Source organism: Phyllobates terribilis, unplaced genomic scaffold, assembly GCF_046119375.1.
Source record: "Phyllobates terribilis strain yellow unplaced genomic scaffold, ASM4611937v1 Scaffold_12__6_contigs__length_324123572, whole genome shotgun sequence".
NCBI classification, from domain to species: Eukaryota; Metazoa; Chordata; class Amphibia; order Anura; family Dendrobatidae; genus Phyllobates; species Phyllobates terribilis.
The window spans coordinates 90740889-90762324 of record NW_027362772.1 but is presented as its reverse complement, the minus strand read 5'-3'; the positions used below and the strand labels follow the sequence as shown (position 1 = coordinate 90762324).

The 21436-nt window shown below is 61.0% G+C and overlaps 1 protein-coding gene across 1 annotated transcript in view; it reads left to right on the top strand.

Annotated features, from left to right (window-relative positions):
- Positions 1–767: 767 nt before the first annotated feature.
- The window catches only part of EPHA2 (EPH receptor A2), a 31320-nt gene continuing 10651 nt past the window's right edge, over positions 768–21436 (top strand). The window contains exons 1-3 of the mRNA XM_073656131.1: positions 768–990; positions 16625–16692; positions 17354–18017. Of these exons, the coding sequence (XP_073512232.1) occupies positions 783–990; positions 16625–16692; positions 17354–18017 (940 nt within the window). The 5' untranslated portion in view covers positions 768–782. The remainder of the gene's footprint in view (positions 991–16624; positions 16693–17353; positions 18018–21436) is intronic.

Here is a 21436-nt window from a genome sequence, read left to right as displayed (position 1 = left end):
GGCAGCTCCTGTGTAATCACCGACCAATGACTTACCCGATGTGCTCGATGGAGACAAGTCCGGAGACGCTGCCGGCAGCTCCTGTGTAATCACCGACCAATGACGTCCCTGATGTGGTTGATGGAGACAAGTCCAGAGACGCTGCAGCCACAGGAGCAGGTTTAGGCCACGCTGGCGCTCACAGTAGTGCGGGGAACATGCGGCCTGGAGATGTCGTGGCTCCACCGCGACCACAGATATCCTGATTTTCTCTTACTGAGAATTGACAACCCCTGACTTGGCACAGCCATTGGGCTGTGTGGGCTGTCAGCCTGCCAGTAGAGACGGTTGATGTCGTGGTTTCATGGCCACTACACAGAGAGTCGCACAACTTTCCCAAATGCCTAAATGGAAAGACTGCAGAGATGGAAAATCCAGAGCAATGGCTGCAGCGGGGGGCTGGAGAGCCCCTGACCACCAGCGTGGCTGCCGTCAGTTGTCGTCCAGCATCGTGAGTCCAGATGGAGACTTTCTGCCTATGGTGCATGAATGTTTTATTGGCGTCTTGAATATTTGTATTTTATCACATGGGACATTGATCACAGATGATGGGGGTGATTGTCCTGGTTATCAGTGGTAATGAGCAGATGATTGGATGGGTCCAGGTTATTACAACCTCTGATCACAGTGATTGTTGATTTACTACAGGACAATAGGCAGCATTCAGCCTGGAGATCAAAGCTGCCATAAGCACAGGATGTACTGTGCCTTTAAGAGCACGTGGGGCGGGGCCAGACAAAGACATGAATGAGAGAGGGACGTGGTCCGATAGACAGGGGGCGGGGCCAGGCACGGGTGAGCAGCGGAGCCGCAGAGCGGACGGCAGAAAGTCCTGGAAGTTACAGGGAAGAGCGCGGAGCCGCAGCCCGGACATGAGCGCCCGCACCGCCGGCAGCTGCCTGCTGCTCCTGCTGTGCTGCCACAGCCTGCTGGCCCTGCCGACCACCAAGGGTGAGTGTGGGGGTCAGGACGTGTCTGTGGGACTGCACCGGTCCAACCCCATATCCTGGGGGGCAGCGTGTGGTGGTCTCTGGTGGCATTATTATGGGGGCTGCGTGTGGAGGTCTCTGGTGACATTATTATGGGGGCAGCATGTGGGGGTCTCTGAGCTGGCGCAGGGTGGTGGTGGTCTCTGGTGAGCTGGCACAGGGTGGTGGTGGTCTCTGGTGACATTATTATGGGGGCAGCGTGTGGGGGTCTCTGGTGGTCCCTGGTGAGCTGGCGCAGGGTGGTGGTGGTCCCTGGTGAGCTGGCGCAGGGTGGTGGTGGTGGTGGTGGTCTCTGCTGAGCTGGTGGCGTAGGGTGGTGGTGGTCTCTGCTGAGCTGGCGCAGGGTGGTGGTGGTCCCTGGTGAGCTGGCGCAGGGTGGTGGTGGTGGTCTCTGCTGAGCTGGTTGCGTAGGGTGGTGGTGGTCTCTGCTGAGCTGGTGGCGCAGGGTGGTGGTGGTCCCTGGTGAGCTGGCGCAGGGTGGTGGTGGTCCCTGGTGAGCTGGCGCAGGGTGGTTGTGGTCTGTGGTGAGCTGGCGCAGGGTGGTGGTGGTGGTGGTCTCTGCTGAGCTGGTGGTGCAGGGTGGTTGTGGTCCCTGGTGAGCTGGCGCAGGGTGGTGGTGGGTGTTCTCTGCCGAGCTGGTGGTGGTGGGTGTTCTCTGCCGAGCTGGTGCAGGGTGGTGGTGGTCTCTGCCGAGCTATAGCGTGAAAAAGAATATACGCTACTCCTTGATAGTGACTATTAGATGCAAAATCAGTATCCTAGTAAAATTGACATCCAGGCACAGTAAAAAGTCCATAATCAATAATTCATTTGAGGTTTTCAAAATTTATTGCCAACATGGTCAGACAGACTTCAAACCAACTTTTCGGCTCTCAAAAGCCTTTATCAAGGTTTATCTGTCCACTTATGTTGGAAGGGATGAGGTTTCTGGTAACCAGAAACCTCTGCCGAGCTGGTGGCGCAGGGTGGTGGTGGTCCCTGGTGAGCTGGCGCAGGGCGGTGATGGTGGTGGTCCCTGGTGAGCTGGCACAGGGTGGTGGTGGTGGTGGAAGTCTCTAGTGAGCTGGCGCAGGGTGGTGACATTATTATGGGGGGCAGCGTGTGGTGGTCTCCGGAGCTGGCACACGTGTGGCTGACGTGTTTACATTTCCATGCAGCGGTGAAAGGGTTAATCCTTGCGCACTTTAACCCCTTATTGACCTTTAAATTAAGTGACTCAGTAGTTGTAGGAGCCAAAGCCAAGCAGTGACCTGATCCCCCTCGGTGAGGTGGGATCCCCGCAGTGAGTGCCCCTGTCAGCTGGGGGTATGGATTGTGCACTGTGGTGTCCGGATCACTAACACCTAGCGCCGGCAGCCGTCCGTCAGGTGCGCTCCACGGCTGAGCCGGTCACCCCTCCGGGTGTGAGCTGGGACTTGTAGTCTTACAGACACCGCCTGCCCGCACGGCGGAGGTGGCATCGTTACTTTTAGCGGCTGAGTTCTGCACATATTGTTAATGAGGAGTCGGCGGCAGCGATGACATCAGACGTGTGAACTGTGCGATCAAATATAGAAGTCGAGCCCCTCGGGGAGCGGGCGCTGCCTACTGTACAGGATGGTGGTGCCAGGGGAGTGCCAGTGCCAAGCATCCTCGCCAGAGCCATCCCTCCAGGGGTGGGTGTCAGATAAGCCCTGTAAGGGGAGCTGTAGAGCCAGTGCAGACCCCCTTGTGTAGACCGCCAGGTCTTGGGGGCTAGTGGCCCCCGCTGTGTTCCCGGCCGTTGGGGTCTGACTGTGTCTGAATGACCCCACAGCTCTATATACAGTTTATAGGTGGCGATGTGCTCGGGGGGGGGCGTCTCCTCGCTGGGGGTCCCGTACAGTAAATGCTGTTAGTGGCGCTCTGTTCCATCCTCTCCGCACACAATAAGTCTCTTGTTTTCAGCGTTTCGTGCTGCGGTTTTATAATTTTCACTCCATCCCTTTACTAATTCTGTGTAGGAACGGTCACGGTGTGACCGGACCGCCGGCCCCTGACAGCAAGACCACCGCTGCTTACATAAGGACGGGCTCTGGACAGCCGCTTAATTTTAATTTGTGCTATTATATATTATAACCAGAGATTGGGGGGGCTGGGCCCCGGAGCTGACAATCTAAAGCCGTCGACTGAATGTTGTGTGTGTGTGTGTTACTGAATATTGGCCGATTGTACAGGTGTCCCCGCCGCCCCCCCCCCATCGTGTACAGGTGTGTGACGGTTCCCGCCCCCCCCCCCCCATCGTGTACAGGTATGTGACGGTCCCCGCCGCCCCCCCCCCCCCATCGTGTACAGGTGTGTGGCGGTCCCCGCCGCCCCCCATCGTGTACAGGTGTGTGACGGTCCCCGCCGCCCCCCATCGTGTACAGGTGTGTGACGGTCCCCGCCGCCCCCCCCCATCGTGTACAGGTGTGTGGCGGTCCCCGCCGCCCCCCCCCCATCGTGTACAGGTGTGTGGCGGTCCCCTCCGCCCCCCATCGTGTACAGGTGTGTGACGGTCCCCGCCGCCCCCCCATCGTGTACAGGTGTGTGACGGTCCCCCTCCGCCCCCCATCGTGTACAGGTGTGTGACGGTCCCCCTCCGCCCCCCCCCCCCCATCGTGTACAGGGGTGTGACGGTCCCCGCCGCCCCCCCCATCGTGTACAGGTGTGTGACGGTCCCCGCCGCCCCCCATCGTGTACAGGGGTGTGACGGTCCCCGCCCCCCCCCCCCCCCATCGTGTACAGGTGTATGACGGTCCCCGCCGCCACCCCATCGTGTACAGGTGTGTGACGCTCCCCGCCGCCCCCCATCGTGTACAGGTGTGTGACGCTCCCCGCCCCCCCCCCCCCATCGTGTACAGGGGTGTGACGGTCCCCTCCGCCCCCCCCATCGTGTACAGGTGTGTGACGCCCCCCATCGTGTACAGGTGCGTGACGCTCCCCTCCGCCCCCCATCGTGTACAGGGGTGTGACGGTCCCCTCCGCCCCCCATCGTGTACAGGTGTGTGACGGTCCCCGCCGCCCCCCCATCGTGTACAGGTGTGTGACGGTCCCCCTCCGCCCCCCATCGTGTACAGGTGTATGACGGTCCCCGCCGCCCCCCCCCCCCCATCGTGTACAGGGGTGTGACGGTCCCCTCCGCCCCCCCCATCGTGTACAGGTGTGTGACGCCCCCCATCGTGTACATGTGCGTGACGCTCCCCGCCGCCCCCCATCGTGTACAGGTGTGTGACGGTCCCCGCCCCCCCCCATCGTGTACAGGTGTGTGACGGTCCCCGCCCCCCCCCATCGTGTACAGGTGTGTGACGGTCCCCCCCCCCCCCCCCCCCATCGTGTACAGGGGTGTGACGGTCCCCTCCGCCCCCCATCGTGTACAGGGGTGTGACGGTCCCCTCCGCCCCCCATCGTGTACAGGGGTGTGACGGTCCCCTCCGCCCCCCATCGTGTACAGGGGTGTGACGGTCCCCTCCGCCCCCCATCGTGTACAGGGGTGTGACGGTCCCCTCCGCCCCCCATCGTGTACAGGGGTGTGACGGTCCCCTCCGCCCCCCATCGTGTACAGGGGTGTGACGGTCCCCTCCGCCCCCCATCGTGTACAGGGGTGTGACGGTCCCCTCCGCCCCCCATCGTGTACAGGGGTGTGACGGTCCCCTCTGCCCCCCATCGTGTACAGGTGTGTGACGGTCCCCTCCGCCCCCCATCGTGTACAGGTGTGTGACGGTCCCCTCCGCCCCCCATCGTGTACAGGTGTGTGACGGTCCCCTCCGCCCCCCATCGTGTACAGGTGTGTGACGGTCCCCTCCGCCCCCCATCGTGTACAGGTGTGTGACGGTCCCCTCCGCCCCCCATCGTGTACAGGTGTGTGACGGTCCCCTCCGCCCCCCATCGTGTACAGGTGTGTGACGGTCCCCTCCGCCCCCCATCGTGTACAGGTGTGTGACGGTCCCCTCCGCCCCCCATCGTGTACAGGTGTGTGACGGTCCCCTCCGCCCCCCATCGTGTACAGGTGTGTGACGGTCCCCTCTGCCCCCCATCGTGTACAGGTGTGTGACGGTCCCCTCTGCCCCCCATCGTGTACAGGTGTGTGACGGTCCCCTCTGCCCCCCATCGTGTACAGGTGTGTGACGGTCCCCTCTGCCCCCCATCGTGTACAGGTGTGTGACGGTCCCCTCTGCCCCCCATCGTGTACAGGTGTGTGACGGTCCCCTCTGCCCCCCATCGTGTACAGGTGTGTGACGGTCCCCTCTGCCCCCCATCGTGTACAGGTGTGTGACGGTCCCCTCTGCCCCCCATCGTGTACAGGTGTGTGACGGTCCCCTCTGCCCCCCATCGTGTACAGGTGTGTGACGGTCCCCTCTGCCCCCCATCGTGTACAGGTGTGTGACGGTCCCCTCTGCCCCCCATCGTGTACAGGTGTGTGACGGTCCCCTCTGCCCCCCATCGTGTACAGGTGTGTGACGGTCCCCTCTGCCCCCCATCGTGTACAGGTGTGTGACGGTCCCCTCTGCCCCCCATCGTGTACAGGTGTGTGACGGTCCCCTCTGCCCCCCATCGTGTACAGGTGTGTGACGGTCCCCTCTGCCCCCCATCGTGTACAGGTGTGTGACGGTCCCCTCTGCCCCCCATCGTGTACAGGTGTGTGACGGTCCCCTCTGCCCCCCATCGTGTACAGGTGTGTGACGGTCCCCTCTGCCCCCCATCGTGTACAGGTGTGTGACGGTCCCCTCTGCCCCCCATCGTGTACAGGTGTGTGACGGTCCCCTCTGCCCCCCATCGTGTACAGGTGTGTGACGGTCCCCTCTGCCCCCCATCGTGTACAGGTGTGTGACGGTCCCCTCTGCCCCCCATCGTGTACAGGTGTGTGACGGTCCCCTCTGCCCCCCATCGTGTACAGGTGTGTGACGGTCCCCTCTGCCCCCCATATCGTGTACAGGTGTGTGACGGTCCCCTCTGCGCCCCCCCCATCGTGTACAGGTGTGTGACGGTCCCCTCTGCGCCCCCCCCATCGTGTACAGGTGTGTGACGGTCCCCTCTGCGCCCCCCCCATCGTGTACAGGTGTGTGACGGTCCCCTCTGCGCCCCCCCCATCGTGTACAGGTGTGTGACGGTCCCCTCTGCGCCCCCCCCATCGTGTACAGGTGTGTGACGGTCCCCTCTGCGCCCCCCCCATCGTGTACAGGTGTGTGACGGTCCCCTCTGCGCCCCCCCCATCGTGTACAGGTGTGTGACGGTCCCCTCTGCGCCCCCCCCATCGTGTACAGGTGTGTGACGGTCCCCTCTGCGCCCCCCCCATCGTGTACAGGTGTGTGACGGTCCCCTCTGCCCCCCATCGTGTACAGGTGTGTGACGGTCCCCTCTGCCCCCCATCGTGTACAGGTGTGTGACGGTCCCCTCTGCCCCCCATCGTGTACAGGTGTGTGACGGTCCCCTCCGCCCCCCATCGTGTACAGGTGTGTGACGGTCCCCTCCGCCCCCCATCGTGTACAGGTGTGTGACGGTCCCCTCCGCCCCCCATCGTGTACAGGTGTGTGACGGTCCCCTCCGCCCCCCATCGTGTACAGGTGTGTGACGGTCCCCTCCGCCCCCCATCGTGTACAGGTGTGTGACGGTCCCCTCCGCCCCCCATCGTGTACAGGTGTGTGACGGTCCCCTCCGCCCCCCATCGTGTACAGGTGTGTGACGGTCCCCTCCGCCCCCCATCGTGTACAGGTGTGTGACGGTCCCCTCCGCCCCCCATCGTGTACAGGTGTGTGACGGTCCCCTCCGCCCCCCATCGTGTACAGGTGTGTGACGGTCCCCTCCGCCCCCCATCGTGTACAGGTGTGTGACGGTCCCCTCCGCCCCCCATCGTGTACAGGTGTGTGACGGTCCCCTCCGCCCCCCATCGTGTACAGGTGTGTGACGGTCCCCTCCGCCCCCCATCGTGTACAGGTGTGTGACGGTCCCCTCCGCCCCCCATCGTGTACAGGTGTGTGACGGTCCCCTCTGCCCCCCATCGTGTACAGGTGTGTGACGGTCCCCTCTGCCCCCCATCGTGTACAGGTGTGTGACGGTCCCCTCTGCCCCCCATCGTGTACAGGTGTGTGACGGTCCCCTCTGCCCCCCATCGTGTACAGGTGTGTGACGGTCCCCTCTGCCCCCCATCGTGTACAGGTGTGTGACGGTCCCCTCTGCCCCCCATCGTGTACAGGTGTGTGACGGTCCCCTCTGCCCCCCATCGTGTACAGGTGTGTGACGGTCCCCTCTGCCCCCCATCGTGTACAGGTGTGTGACGGTCCCCTCTGCCCCCCATCGTGTACAGGTGTGTGACGGTCCCCTCTGCCCCCCATCGTGTACAGGTGTGTGACGGTCCCCTCTGCCCCCCATCGTGTACAGGTGTGTGACGGTCCCCTCTGCCCCCCATCGTGTACAGGTGTGTGACGGTCCCCTCTGCCCCCCATCGTGTACAGGTGTGTGACGGTCCCCTCTGCCCCCCATCGTGTACAGGTGTGTGACGGTCCCCTCTGCCCCCCATCGTGTACAGGTGTGTGACGGTCCCCTCTGCCCCCCATCGTGTACAGGTGTGTGACGGTCCCCTCTGCCCCCCATCGTGTACAGGTGTGTGACGGTCCCCTCTGCCCCCCATCGTGTACAGGTGTGTGACGGTCCCCTCTGCCCCCCATCGTGTACAGGTGTGTGACGGTCCCCTCTGCCCCCCATCGTGTACAGGTGTGTGACGGTCCCCTCTGCCCCCCATCGTGTACAGGTGTGTGACGGTCCCCTCTGCCCCCCATATCGTGTACAGGTGTGTGACGGTCCCCTCTGCGCCCCCCCCATCGTGTACAGGTGTGTGACGGTCCCCTCTGCGCCCCCCCCATCGTGTACAGGTGTGTGACGGTCCCCTCTGCGCCCCCCCCATCGTGTACAGGTGTGTGACGGTCCCCTCTGCGCCCCCCCCATCGTGTACAGGTGTGTGACGGTCCCCTCTGCGCCCCCCCCATCGTGTACAGGTGTGTGACGGTCCCCTCTGCGCCCCCCCCATCGTGTACAGGTGTGTGACGGTCCCCTCTGCGCCCCCCCCATCGTGTACAGGTGTGTGACGGTCCCCTCTGCGCCCCCCCCATCGTGTACAGGTGTGTGACGGTCCCCTCTGCGCCCCCCCCATCGTGTACAGGTGTGTGACGGTCCCCTCCGCGCCCCCCCCATTGTGTACAGGTGTGTGACGGTCCCCTCCGCCCCCCCCCCATCGTGTACAGGTGTGTGACGGTCCCCGCCGCCCCCTTGTGTTTCAGTAGAGGCCGGAGTGCAGCCTCTACACAGGAGCTGGCTGTGAGGTCCGGTACATTGTGCTGGAGAAGGATGTGACACTTCCAGGCTTTCCCGGGTAGGACGGGGGCAGGATATATATATATTTTCCAGCCTGGGCGCTGCACCATGAGGCCGCTTGTTGGTATTCAGCCCGGAAATGTTTCTGAAGTCGCCGTAGAGATGGGTGCGGCCCTGATTCACGCTGAGGAATGCCGGCCGGTGTCCTCCCGGTGACGTCTCGCCCCCATGGTTATAGGTGCACATCTAACCTTTGTATCCCCAGCGCTATAAAACGCATCTGTCACCCGAACCATCGGTCTCTGAGCGAGAATCCTCACATACAGGCGGACCCCGTGTGTACACTGAGGGGCTGCCATCCGGGGGCTAGGAAAGCTGCATGTGGGGCTGTAACCGTGGCCTGTGCCGTCACCCAGCTTTCCCAGATCCAGAGTGGATGTGCATCACCGGGGAGGATTTCATGGCGCTTGTGATATGAAGGGTCCTATAAAGCTGTGGTTCATGGTGATGTAGCCACTAGGGGGCGCCGTGTCCTGCAGCTGATTGATTATGGCTTGGTGGCGCCCTCCGGTGAACATTCAGTTCTGCTCAGCAGTGGGGTAGATGGTGGAGACCACGGGTCGCTCCCCTGTCCGGGTCCTTCGGGGGGCACTGTATAGATAGGAGATGATCTGCGCGGACGGTCTGATGGAGGAGGCCGCGGGTCGCTCCCCCTCCGGGGGGCACTGTATAAATAGGAGATGATCTGCGCAGATGGTCTGATGGCGGATGCCGCGGGTCGCTCCCCTGTCCGGGTCCTCCGGGGGGCATTGTATAGATAGATGATCTACGCGGATGGTCTGATGGCGGAGGCCGCGGGTCACTCCCCTGTCCGGGTCCTCCGGGGGGCACTGTATAGATAGATAGATGATCTACGCGGACGGTCTGATGGCGGAGGCCGCGGGTCGCTCCCCTGTCCGGGTCCTCCGGGGGGCATTGTATAGATAGATAGATAGATGATCTACGCGGACGGTCTGATGGTGGAGGCCGCGGGTCACTCCCCTGTCCGGGTCCTCCGGGGGGCATTGTATAGATAGATAGATGATCTACGCGGATGGTCTGATGGCGGAGGCCGCGGGTCACTCCCCTGTCCGGGTCCTCCGGGGGGCACTGTATAGATAGATAGATAGATAGATGATCTACGCGGACGGTCTGATGGCGGAGACCGCGGGTCGCTCCCCTGTCTGGGTTCTCCGAGGGGGCACTGGATAGATAGATAGATGATCTACGCGGACGGTCTGATGGTGGAGGCCGCGGGTCACTCCCCTGTCCGGGTCCTCCGGGGGGCATTGTATAGATAGATAGATGATCTACGCGGATGGTCTGATGGCGGAGGCCGCGGGTCACTCCCCTGTCCGGGTCCTCCGGGGGGCACTGTATAGATAGATAGATAGATGATCTACGCGGACGGTCTGATGGCGGAGGCCGCGGGTCGCTCCCCTGTCTGGGTTCTCCGGGGGGGCACTGTATAGATAGGAGATGATCTGGGCGGACGGTCTGATGTTGGAGGCCGCGGGTCGCTCCCCTGTCCGGGTCCTCCGGGGGGCACTGTATAGATAGATAGATGATCTACGCGGATGGTCTGATGGTGGAGGCCCCGGGTCACTCCCCTGTCCGGGTCCTCCGGGGGGCATTGTATAGATAGATAGATAGATAGATAGATGATCTACGTGGATGGTCTGATGGTGGAGGCCGCGGGTCACTCCCCTGTCCGGGTTCTCCGGGGGGGCACTGTATAGATAGGAGATGATTTGGGCGGACGGTCTGATGGAGGAGGCCGCGGGTCACTCCCCTGTCCGGGTCCTCCGGGGGGCATTGTATAAATAGGAGATGATCTGCGCAGATGGTCTGATGGCTGAGGCCGCGGGTCACTCCCCTGTCCGGGTCCTCCGGGGGGCACTGTATACATAGATAGATGATCTACGCGGACGGTCTGATGGCGGAGGCCGCGGGTCGCTCCCCTGTCCGGGTCCTCCGGGGGGCACTGTATAGATAGGAGATAATCTGGGCGGATGGTCTGATGGCGGAGGCTGCAGGTCGCTCCCCTGTCCGGGTCCTCCGGGGGGGCACTGTATAGATAGGAGATAATCTGGGCGGCCGGTCTGATGGCGGAGGCCGCGGGTCGCTCCCCTGTCCGGGTCCTCCGGGGGGCACTGTATAGATAGGAGATAATCTGGGCGGATGGTCTGATGGCGGAGGCTGCAGGTCGCTCCCCTGTCCGGGTCCTCCGGGGGGCACTGTATAGATAGGAGATAATCTGGGCGGATGGTCTGATGGCGGAGGCTGCAGGTCGCTCCCCTGTCCGGGTCCTCCGGGGGGGCACTGTATAGATAGGAGATAATCTGGGCGGATGGTCTGATGGCGGAGGCTGCAGGTCGCTCCCCTGTCCGGGTCCTCCGGGGGGGCACTGCATAGATAGGAGATAATCTGGGCGGACGGTCTGATGGCGGAGGCTGCAGGTCGCTCCCCTGTCCGGGTCCTCCGGGGGGGCACTGCATAGATAGGAGATAATCTGGGCGGACGGTCTGATGGCGGAGGCCGCGGGTCGCTCCCCTGTCCGGGTTCTCCGGGGGGGCACTGTATAGATAGGAGATAATCTGGGCGGACGGTCTGATGGCGGAGGCCGCGGGTCGCTCCCCTGTCCGGGTTCTCCGGGGGGGCACTGTATAGATAGGAGATAATCTGGGCGGATGGTCTGATGGCGGAGGCTGCGGGTCGCTCCCCTGTCCGGGTCCTCCGGGGGGGCACTGTATAGATAGGAGATAATCTGGGCGGATGGTCTGATGGCGGAGGCTGCAGGTCGCTCCCCTGTCCGGGTCCTCCGGGGGGGGCACTGCATAGATAGGAGATAATCTGGGCGGATGGTCTGATGGCGGAGGCTGCAGGTCGCTCCCCTGTCCGGGTCCTCCGGGGGGCACTGTATAGATAGGAGATAATCTGGGCGGACGGTCTGATGGCGGAGGCCGCGGGTCGCTCCCCTGTCCGGGTCCTCCGGGGGGCATTGTATAGATAGATAGATGATCTGCGCGGACGGTCTGATGGTGGAGGCCGCGGGTCGCTCCCCTGTCCGGATCCTCCGGGGGGCACTGTATAGATAGATAGATGATCTGCGCGGATGGTCTGATGGTGGAGGCCGCGGGTCGCTCCCCTGTCCGGGTCCTCCGGGGGGCATTGTATAGATAGATAGATGATCTGCGCGCACGGTCTGATGGTGGAGGCCGCGGGTCGCTCCCCTGTCCGGATCCTCCGGGGGGCACTGTATAGATAGATAGATGATCTGCGCGGATGGTCTGATGGTGGAGGCCGCGGGTCGCTCCCCTGTCTGGGTCCTCCGGGGAGCACTGTATAGATGGACGGTCTGATGGCGGAGGCCGCGGGTCGCTCCCCTGTCCGGGTCCTCCGGGGGGCACTGTATAGATAGATAGATGATCTGCGCGGATGGTCTGATGGTGGAGGCCGCGGGTCGCTCCCCTGTCTGGGTCCTCCGGGGAGCACTGTATAGATGGACGGTCTGATGGCGGAGGCCGCGGGTCGCTCCCCTGTCCGGATCCTCCGGGGGGCACTGTATAGATAGATAGATAGATGATCTGCGCGGATGGTCTGATGGTGGAGGCCGCGGGTCGCTCCCCTGTCTGGGTCCTCCGGGGAGCACTGTATAGATGGACGGTCTGATGGCGGAGGCCGCGGGTCGCTCCCCTGTCCGGGTCCTCCGGGGGGCACTGTATAGATGGACGGTCTGATGGTGGAGGCCACGGGTCGCTCCCCTGTCCGGGTCCTCTGGGGGGGCACTGTATAGATAGGAGATAATCTGGGCGGACGGTCTGATGGTGGAGGCCGCGGGTCGCTCCCCTGTCCGGATCCTCCGGGGGGCACTGTATAGATAGATAGATGATCTGCGCGGACGGTCTGATGGTGGAGGCCGCGGGTCGCTCCCCTGTCTGGGTCCTCCGGGGAGCACTGTATAGATGGACGGTCTGATGGCGGAGGCCGCGGGTCGCTCCCCTGTCCGGGTCCTCCGGGGGGCACTGTATAGATGGACGGTCTGATGGTGGAGGCCACGGGTCGCTCCCCTGTCCGGATCCTCCGGGGGGCACTGTATAGATGGACGGTCTGATGGCGGAGGCCGCGGGTTGCAGATAATGGACCGTTCTTCCCGCGCTTTACATTTTTTGGCAGGAGGTCTCTGCGGTGTTGGCCGGACATGGAAGCTTTGTGTAGATGTTGTAAATCGCACGCGTTTCCAGCGTTCGCTGCGTGCGGGGGAGGTGTCGGGATTACAGATACTCGTGACGCTTCTCACATACGAGATGGGGCCCGGCCGCGCGCCTCTGATGGTCTGTAGATTGTGGGCTCGGGGGTCATTGCCAGCGCTGTGTGATGATGAGGATGATGGGAGTCACGGCCGTCTGCTGGGAGTGGAGACATTCCGGTTTTCATTCTTCTGGATGAGTCGCATTCATTCACTGATGAGGCTCATTCACATTCCTGACGCTCCTGTGTAATCAGGGGGTGTCGGGTCGCCTCTCCTGGGGTGGTGGGCACCATGTTACTTCCTGGGGGTGTAAACTTTTCTCTTTTTGCCTTTTTAATGATAATTAGGATGAGTGTGAAAGTGCGTCTCTTCCTCCCACCTGAGCGCAGACCTGTGGGGGTCTCGATTGAAACGTGCCGGCAGCAGTGACTGGACCCCGAGAGCCGCAGATACGGTCTGGGTCATGTGGGGTTCATGGATATGGCAGGACCCCCTTTACCACAGGAGATGGGTGTCATATCAGATGAAAGGGGAGAAGGTAACCCCCTCCTCAGTGGTTTGGGGCGCAGACCACCCACCCGTGTGCGGCTCTGTAGGAGGTGGTATATGTAACATGCGTGATAGATGTGAGATTGTGGATGCGACATGTCGGGGCTTGTGCATGGAGCCGACGCTTTGCTTTCCTGCCCGTGCCTGGCGCGGACCCGCTGCATTGTGTTATGTGATTGTGGTTGTCACCGCATGTAAGGGGAGAAGAGGAGAGGGGAGAAGAGGAGCGCTTCCTGCGGGGACGGGTTTGTTTTTCCTGGGATCAGTGTGAGGATGTTGGGGGGGGTCATGGCGGATGGAAACTGTGAGGTGGAGATGACGGGGCGATGGCGTCGTACAACAAAGCATTCCCCTCTGAAATCCATGTCTGGTGCCTCACCAGGGCGATCACCAGTTATATCGTCCATTATAGCAGAGCTTAAAGGGGAACTCCAGATGAAGAAGACCCATGATGACTGGTGGGGGGCGGGCCAAGTCATATATGATGACCTCGTGACGTCTCTGGTGGTCCCGCCCTGTACAGTGTCTGGGGCAGTGTCCAGTATGGGGGGGTCACACTTAAGTGTCTTCACATCAGTGGGAGACTCCATTGCAGGAAGCGTTCCCTTCTCGTCCCGTGCCTCCTCTCACCCTGTGCCCGCCGTTGCCCTGTGCCACCATCCTCTGCACACACACCTGGTGAGAGAGAGGCCCCCCCCATCGCCCTGTGCCCCCATTCTCCACACCCATGCTTGGTGGGAGAGAGACACCCCCCCCCCCCCCACATTGCCCTGTGCCCCTCTTTCCCTCCCTGTGCCCCTCTTTCCCTCCCTGTGCCACCATCCTCCGCACACATCCCTGGTGGGAGAGAGGCCCCCTGTCGCCCTGTGCCACCATCCTCCGCACACATCCCTGGTGCGAGAGAGGCCCCCTTTCGCCCTGTGCCACCATCCTCCGCACACATCCCTGGTGGGAGAGAACCCGCGTCACCTTGTGCCCCTCTCACCCTGTGCCACCATCCTCCGCACACAACCCTGGTAGGAGAGAGACCCCCCCATCGCCCTTTGCCCCTTTCGCCCTGTGCCACCATCCTCTGCACACACCCCTGGTAGGAGAGAGAGACACCCCCCCCCCCCATCGCCCTGTGCCACCATCCTCCGCACACATCCCTGGTGGGAGAGAACCCGCGTCACCTTGTGCCCCTCTCACCCTGTGCCACCATCCTCCGCACACAACCCTGGTAGGAGAGAGACCCCCATCTCCCTTTGCCCCTTTCGCCCTGTGCCACCATCCTCCGCACACACCCCTGGTAGGAGAGAGACACACACACACACCCCCCATCGCCCTGTGCCACCATCCTCCGCACACATCCCTGGTGGGAGAGAGGCCCCCCGTCGCCATGTGCCCCTCTCACCCTGTGCCACCATCCTCCGCACACACCCCTGCTGGGAGAGAGGCCCCCCGTCGCCATGTGCCCCTATCGTCGGCACACATCCCTGGTGGGAGAGAACCCGCGTCACCTTGTGCCCCTCTCACCCTGTGCCACCATCCTCCGCACACAACCCTGGTAGGAGAGAGACCCCCATCTCCCTTTGCCCCTTTCGCCCTGTGCCACCATCCTCCGCACACACCCCTGGTAGGAGAGAGAGACACACACACACACCCCCCATCGCCCTGTGCCACCATCCTCCGCACACATCCCTGGTGGGAGAGAGGCCCCCCGTCGCCATGTGCCCCTATCGTCGGCACACACCCCTGGTGGGAGAGAGACACCCCCCCATCGCCCTTTGCCCCTTTCGCCCTGTGCCACCATCCTCCGCACACATCCCTCGTGGGAGAGAGGCCCCCCGTCGCCATGTGCCCCTATTCTCCACACACACCCCTGGTGGGAGAGAGGCCCCCCGTCGCCATGTGCCCCTATCGTCGGCACACACCCCTGGTGGGAGAGAGACCCCCCCCCCCATCGCCCTTTGCCCCTTTCGCCCTGTGCCACCATCCTCCGCACACACCCCTGGTGGGAGAGAGGCCCCCCGTCGCCATGTGCCCCTATCGTCGGCACACACCCCTGGTGGGAGAGAGACCCCCCCCCCCATCGCCCTTTGCCCCTTTCGCCCTGTGCCACCATCCTCCGCACACACCCCTGGTGGGAGAGAGGCCCCCCGTCGCCATGTGCCCCTATCGTCGGCACACACCCCTGGTGGGAGAGAGACCCCCCATCGCCCTTTGCCCCTTTCGCCCTGTGCCACCATCCTCCGCACACACCCCTGGTGGGAGAGAGGCCCCCCGTCGCCATGTGCCCCTATCGTCGGCACACACCCCTGGTGGGAGAGAGACCCCCCCCATCGCCCTTTGCCCCTTTCGCCCTGTGCCACCATCCTCCGCACACACCCCTGGTGGGAGAGAGGCCCCCCGTCGCCATGTGCCCCTATCCTCCACACACACCCCTGGTGGGAGAGAGACCCCGCAGACGTCCTGTGAGAACCTCCGTCCTTGTCGTTCACCTCCTGCCTTCTGTGGTGCTCACCAGGAATAACCACTGTGAGCTCCTGTGACGGGGGGACGCCGGCAGCGGTCCGTACAGTGTGATGCCTGTGGGGTGTCGCGGAGTCCTGGCAGTGAACGGCGCAGCTCCCCCCGCACGCCGCACTGTTTGCTTTGCCACTGTTTGTTCAGGGAGGGGGAGCTGGCACGAGGACGGGGAGCGCACCTCCACATTCCCAGGCTCCGGTCCAAGGCCGTACCGGAAATCTGCACCTGTAATCAGCGCCTGCGGTGCTTCCTCTCCCTGGAGGTGAGAGCGGCCTCCCCTGAAACTGGGGGGCACTCGTATCTTAGTGAGGCCATGTGCCCGATTCTCCCCCAGTATGGGGCATTTATCTGTCATGTACATGAGACTGCGGTAAATCCCGGCTGTGCCGGAGCCTCTGTCTACACAATACGGCTATGCTTACTAATGGCCCCCGCTCGGATTATTACAGACGGGGCGATAGATGCTCCACAGATGTCCGTGTCTGGGGGCTTCCCCGTCAGCGCTGCTCCTGGGCTCGGTGTGTCCAGATGGGGACGTGCTGGTAGGTTTTGGTTTCATGGCTCTGGTGGGGGGAGTAGTAGACTTTAGGCCGGAGCTGTATCGGGTGATGCCTCCGTGAGTCAGCTTTTCCTGCCGATGTTCCCGTGCTGACTCGCTGCCCGTGGAGGTGGTTTTGGCTCGATGTCGGGCGCTCGTCTGGACTTGTGATTAGGTGTTATTAACGGTGGAGGAATGCGGCCCACGTCGTGCTCGTTACATAACCGCACAGCTGGCTTCCATTAAGCCCTCTGTCCTACTTACAGGCAGGCGGCATGCTGGTGCTTGTAGTGTTCCATGTATGCATTCAGGCCTGACACCTGACTGTGTAGTGTGACTGCCCGCACCGCCATAGATGGCGCTCTCCACTGCTGTCACTGACCGCACGCGTCTCTTCTCTTTCAGTCATGCTGCTGGATTTCGAGAAGATGAAGGGAGAGACCGGATGGCTGACCAACCCGTATGGGAAAGGGGTAAGTAGAAACTCTCCCTGTTCACACCCGGCCAGTGACCCTGCGTCGCCCGTCACCCGCCTCCACGTACGAGGGACGCTGTTTGCCTTTCCGATGGCGGCTGTTTGCTGAGTTTAATCATTAGCCGGTTAGTCCCATCTCGCCTCCTATTTGGAGAGGGTACAGGTTTGGCAATGGCGGCCGTGTAGAGCTCTCATTAATCTAGTAGTGTACATCTATGGCCTCTTTACCCAGGACCCTCCTGACAGATCACCTGCTCTGTTCCTTTAGGAAGCAGAGATGGAGGGGTTAATTATTGTCATGACAGCGCTAATCCCGGCGAGTCGTCCTGATCAGCTTCCCCTTAACGCCGTCGCTGTCCGTCGGGGGTGGAGTGTCCGTCGGGGGTGGAGTGTCCGTCGCTGACCGTCGGGGTGGAGTGTCCGTCGCTGACCGTCGGGGTGGAGTGGCCGCCTGACATGAGGGCAGGTCCTAGAGGACAATTGTCTTGACTGTAATTGGGGCAGCGGATGTGGGAAAGCTTCTGCCCCTGGACAGGGTGTGAGATGGGCGGTTGGGAGCAGGCATTAGGATTTGCAGTGTTCGGGACTCCCTGCGGCCAGCACTTATGACCCGCCTGGTGCTGCGAGCGTCTCACGTTCTCCCTGTCGGTCTCTTGCAGTGGGATCTCCTGCCGGACTGGAAGAACGGCAGCGCCATCTTCATGTATACGGTCTGCAACGTGCAGGAAGGCGAGCAGGACAACTGGCTCCGCACCAGCTGGATCTACCGCAGCGAAGCACAGCGCATCTTCATCGAGCTGCACTTCACCGTCCGTGACTGCAACAGCTTCTCGGGTGTCTCCGGGGCTTGTAAGGAGACGTTCAACCTGTACTACATGGAGTCGGACATGGACATCGGCATCAACTTCCAGAAGCGACTCTTCCGCAAGATCGACACCATCGCACCCGACGAAATCACCCTGCAGGACGACATAGACTCCCGCAATCTGAAGCTAAACATTGAGGAACGGTCTGTGGGGAAACTGACCAAGAAGGGCTTCTACCTGGCCTTCCAGGACATCGGCGCCTGCGTGGCGCTGCTCTCCGTCCGGATCTACTACAAAAAGTGCCCAGCGGTTGTACAAGGCATGGCGCTGTTCCCAGAGACCGTCGCTGGTGCCGACTCGCAGACCCTGGCAAAGGTTACGGGGACCTGTGTGGAGAACTCCGTGTCTGTTGGAGATGATCCCAGCATGCATTGCAACACAGATGGAGAATGGCTGGTGCTCATTGGACAATGCGTCTGCACGGCCGGATACGAGAAAGTGGGGGACGAATGTCAAGGTAAAATATGCTGAAATAATATTATAGTGATCATATTGGACTGACTGACAAAGTCTGTGCTCAACAAGTTACCTAAACTGCGGAGTCAGTGTGTGCATACATACAGTACATTACTCCAGAGCTGCACTCACTATTCTGCTGGTGCAGTCACTGTGTACATACATTACATTACTGATCCTGAGTTACCTCCTGTATTATACCCCAGAGCTGCACTCACTATTCTGCTGGTGCAGTCACTGAGTACATGCATTACATTACTGATCCTGAGTTACATCCTGTATTATACCCCAGAGCTGCGCTCACTATTCTGCTGGTGCAGTCACTGTGTATATACATTACATTACTGATCCTGAGTTACATCCTGTATTATACTCCAGAGCTGCACTCACTATTCTGCTGGTGCAGTCACTGTGTACATACATTACATTACTGATCCTGAGTTACATCCTGTATTATACTCCAGAGCTGCACTCACTATTCTGCTGGTGCAGTCACTGTGTACATACATTACATTACTGATCCTGAGTTACGTCCTATATTATACTCCAGAGCTGCACTCACTATTCTGCTGGTGCAGTCACTGTGTACATACATTACATTACTGATCCTGAGTTACGTCCTGTATTATACTCCAGAGCTGCACTCACTATTCTGCTGGTGCAGTCACTGTGTACATACATTACATTACTGATCCTGAGTTACATCCTGTATTATACTCCAGAGCTGCACTCACTATTCTGCTGGTGCAGTCACTGTGTACATACATTACATTACTGATCCTGAGTTACGTCCTGTATTATACCCCAGAGCTGCACTCACTATTCTGCTGGTGCAGTCACTGTGTACATACATTACATTACTGATCCTGAGTTACCTCCTGTATTATACTCCAGAGCTGCACTCACTATTCTGCTGGTGCAGTCACTGTGTACATACATTACATTACTGATCCTGAGTTACCTCCTGTATTATACTCCAGAGCTGCACTCACTATTCTGCTGGAGCAGTCACTGTGTACATACATTACATTACTGATCCTGAGTTACATCCTGTATTATACTCCAGAGCTGCACTCACTATTCTGCTGGTGCAGTCACTGTGTACATACATTACATTACTGATCCTGAGTTACCTCCTGTATTATACTCCAGAGCTGCACTCACTATTCTGCTGGTGCAGTCACTGTGTACATGCATTACATTACTGATCCTGAGTTACATCCTGTATTATACTCCAGAGCTGCGCTCACTATCAGTATTTCTCACCTCAGCAGCTTTCCCTATCAGCGGGATATATATTTTCAGTAGGGATTGAGACATGAGGTGGCCGCAGGTTCTGCATCCTCGTTCACTCATCTGTCACCAGGTCACTGCTCGTTGCTGACCTTCGGGCCTGTGTGTCGGGGAGCAATGGCCGGCAATGTTCCGGACACACATGGACTCGCTCGCAGCTTCAGGACTGAGGAGTGCGGTGATGGTTGGGTTCTTCTCCTGGGATTTCCTTCTTCCCTCTGATCCCGGCTTCCACATGCCGGACGGCGTCTCGTCCGCTGTGGGTTATATGTGACGCCGCTGTGTGACGTGTCAGATGTGGCGTTACATATAGATTGCCTGATGGCGCACGGTGCGGGCGATGCTGAGTGGGTGCAGTCATTGTCGATCACTGTGATCCCGCAGACCATACATGATCCATAGTAACGCACAGAGGACGCAGCCTGAGAGGCCGGAGATGTCAGCAGCACTGCGGCGCCACTATTAACCCCTTACCCACAGCTCGTCAGTCCGCCATTTCCTGAGCTTCCTGATGTTGGGAATCTCGCCATGTCCTTGTATGGTCCTGGAGCGGAGGAGGAGACCAGCCGTCCCCCCAGCTCCACACGCGGGGGGGCCTACGCCTGAGATTTGTCAGGAGCCTCCTGATAATGAGACTTTTATTAGAACCAGGTTGTGTGTCTGGATCCAGCGCAGGAGGAGCAGACGGGAGCCGCAGGTGTCTGCACCCGGCACCGCAGGATTTATGCTCCGATATGTCAGGAATGAGGGGAGGTGGGGTCCGCAGTACGAGACCTTGACGTCTGGGGGCTCAAGCTGTAAATGGGGCATGTGTCGTATCCATACTGTGCACATTGCTGATGCTCTCTGTATTCGGCCCCATTCCCTCTGCTACTGCTCTCTGTATTCGGCCCCGTTCCCTCCGTTGCTGACGCTCTCTGTATTCGGCCCCGTTCCCTCCGTTGCTGACGCTCTCTGTATTCGGCCCCGTTCCCTCCGTTGCTGACGCTCTCTGTATTCGGCCCCGTTCCCTCCGTTGCTGACGCTCTCTGTATTCGGCCCCGTTCCCTCCGTTGCTGACGCTCTCTGTATTCGGCCCCGTTCCCTCCGTTGCTGACGCTCTCTGTATTCGGCTCCGTTGCTGCCGCTCTCTGTATTCGGCCCCGTTCCCTCCGTTGCTGCCGCTCTCTGTATTCGGCCCCGTTCCCTCCGTTGCTGCCGCTCTCTGTATTCGGCCCCGTTCCCTCCGTTGCTGCCGCTCTCTGTATTCGGCCCCGTTCCCTCCGTTGCTGACGCTCTCTGTATTCGGCTCCGTTGCTGACGCTCTCTGTATTCGGCTCCGTTGCTGACGCTCTCTGTATTCGGCTCCGTTGCTGACGCTCTCTGTATTCGGCTCCGTTGCTGACGCTCTCTGTATTCGGCTCCGTTGCTGACGCTCTCTGTATTCGGCCCCGTTCCCTCCGTTGCTGCCGCTCTCTGTATTCGGCCCCGTTCCCTCCGTTGCTGACGTTCTCTGTATTCGGCCCCGTTGCTGACGCTCTCTGCATTCGGCCCCGTTCCCTCCGTTGCTGACGTTCTCTGCATTCGGCCCCGTTCCCTCCGTTGCTGACGCTCTCTGCATTCGGCCCCGTTCCCTCCGTTGCTGACGCTCTCTGTATTCGGCCCCGTTCCCTCCGTTGCTGCCGCTCTCTGTATTCGGCCTCGTTCCCTCCGTTGCTGCCGCTCTCTGTATTCGGCCCTGTTCCCTCCGTTGCTGCCGCTCTCTGCATTCGGCCCCGTTCCCCCCGTTGCTGCCGCTCTCTGCATTCGGCCCCGTTGCTGCCGCTCTCTGCATTCGGCCCCGTTGCTGCCGCTCTCTGCATTCGGCCCCGTTGCTGCCGCTCTCTGCATTCGGCCCCGTTGCTGCCGCTCTCTGCATTCGGCCCCGTTGCTGCCGCTCTCTGCATTCGGCCCCGTTGCTGCCGCTCTCTGCATTCGGCCCCGTTGCTGCCGCTCTCTGCATTCGGCCCCGTTGCTGCCGCTCTCTGCATTCGGCCCCGTTCCCTCCGTTGCTGACGCTCTCTGCATTCGGCCTCGTTGCTGACGCTCTCTGCATTCGGCCCCGTTCCCTCCGTTGCTGCCGGGGTCTGTATAAAGCCGTGTTCCTGC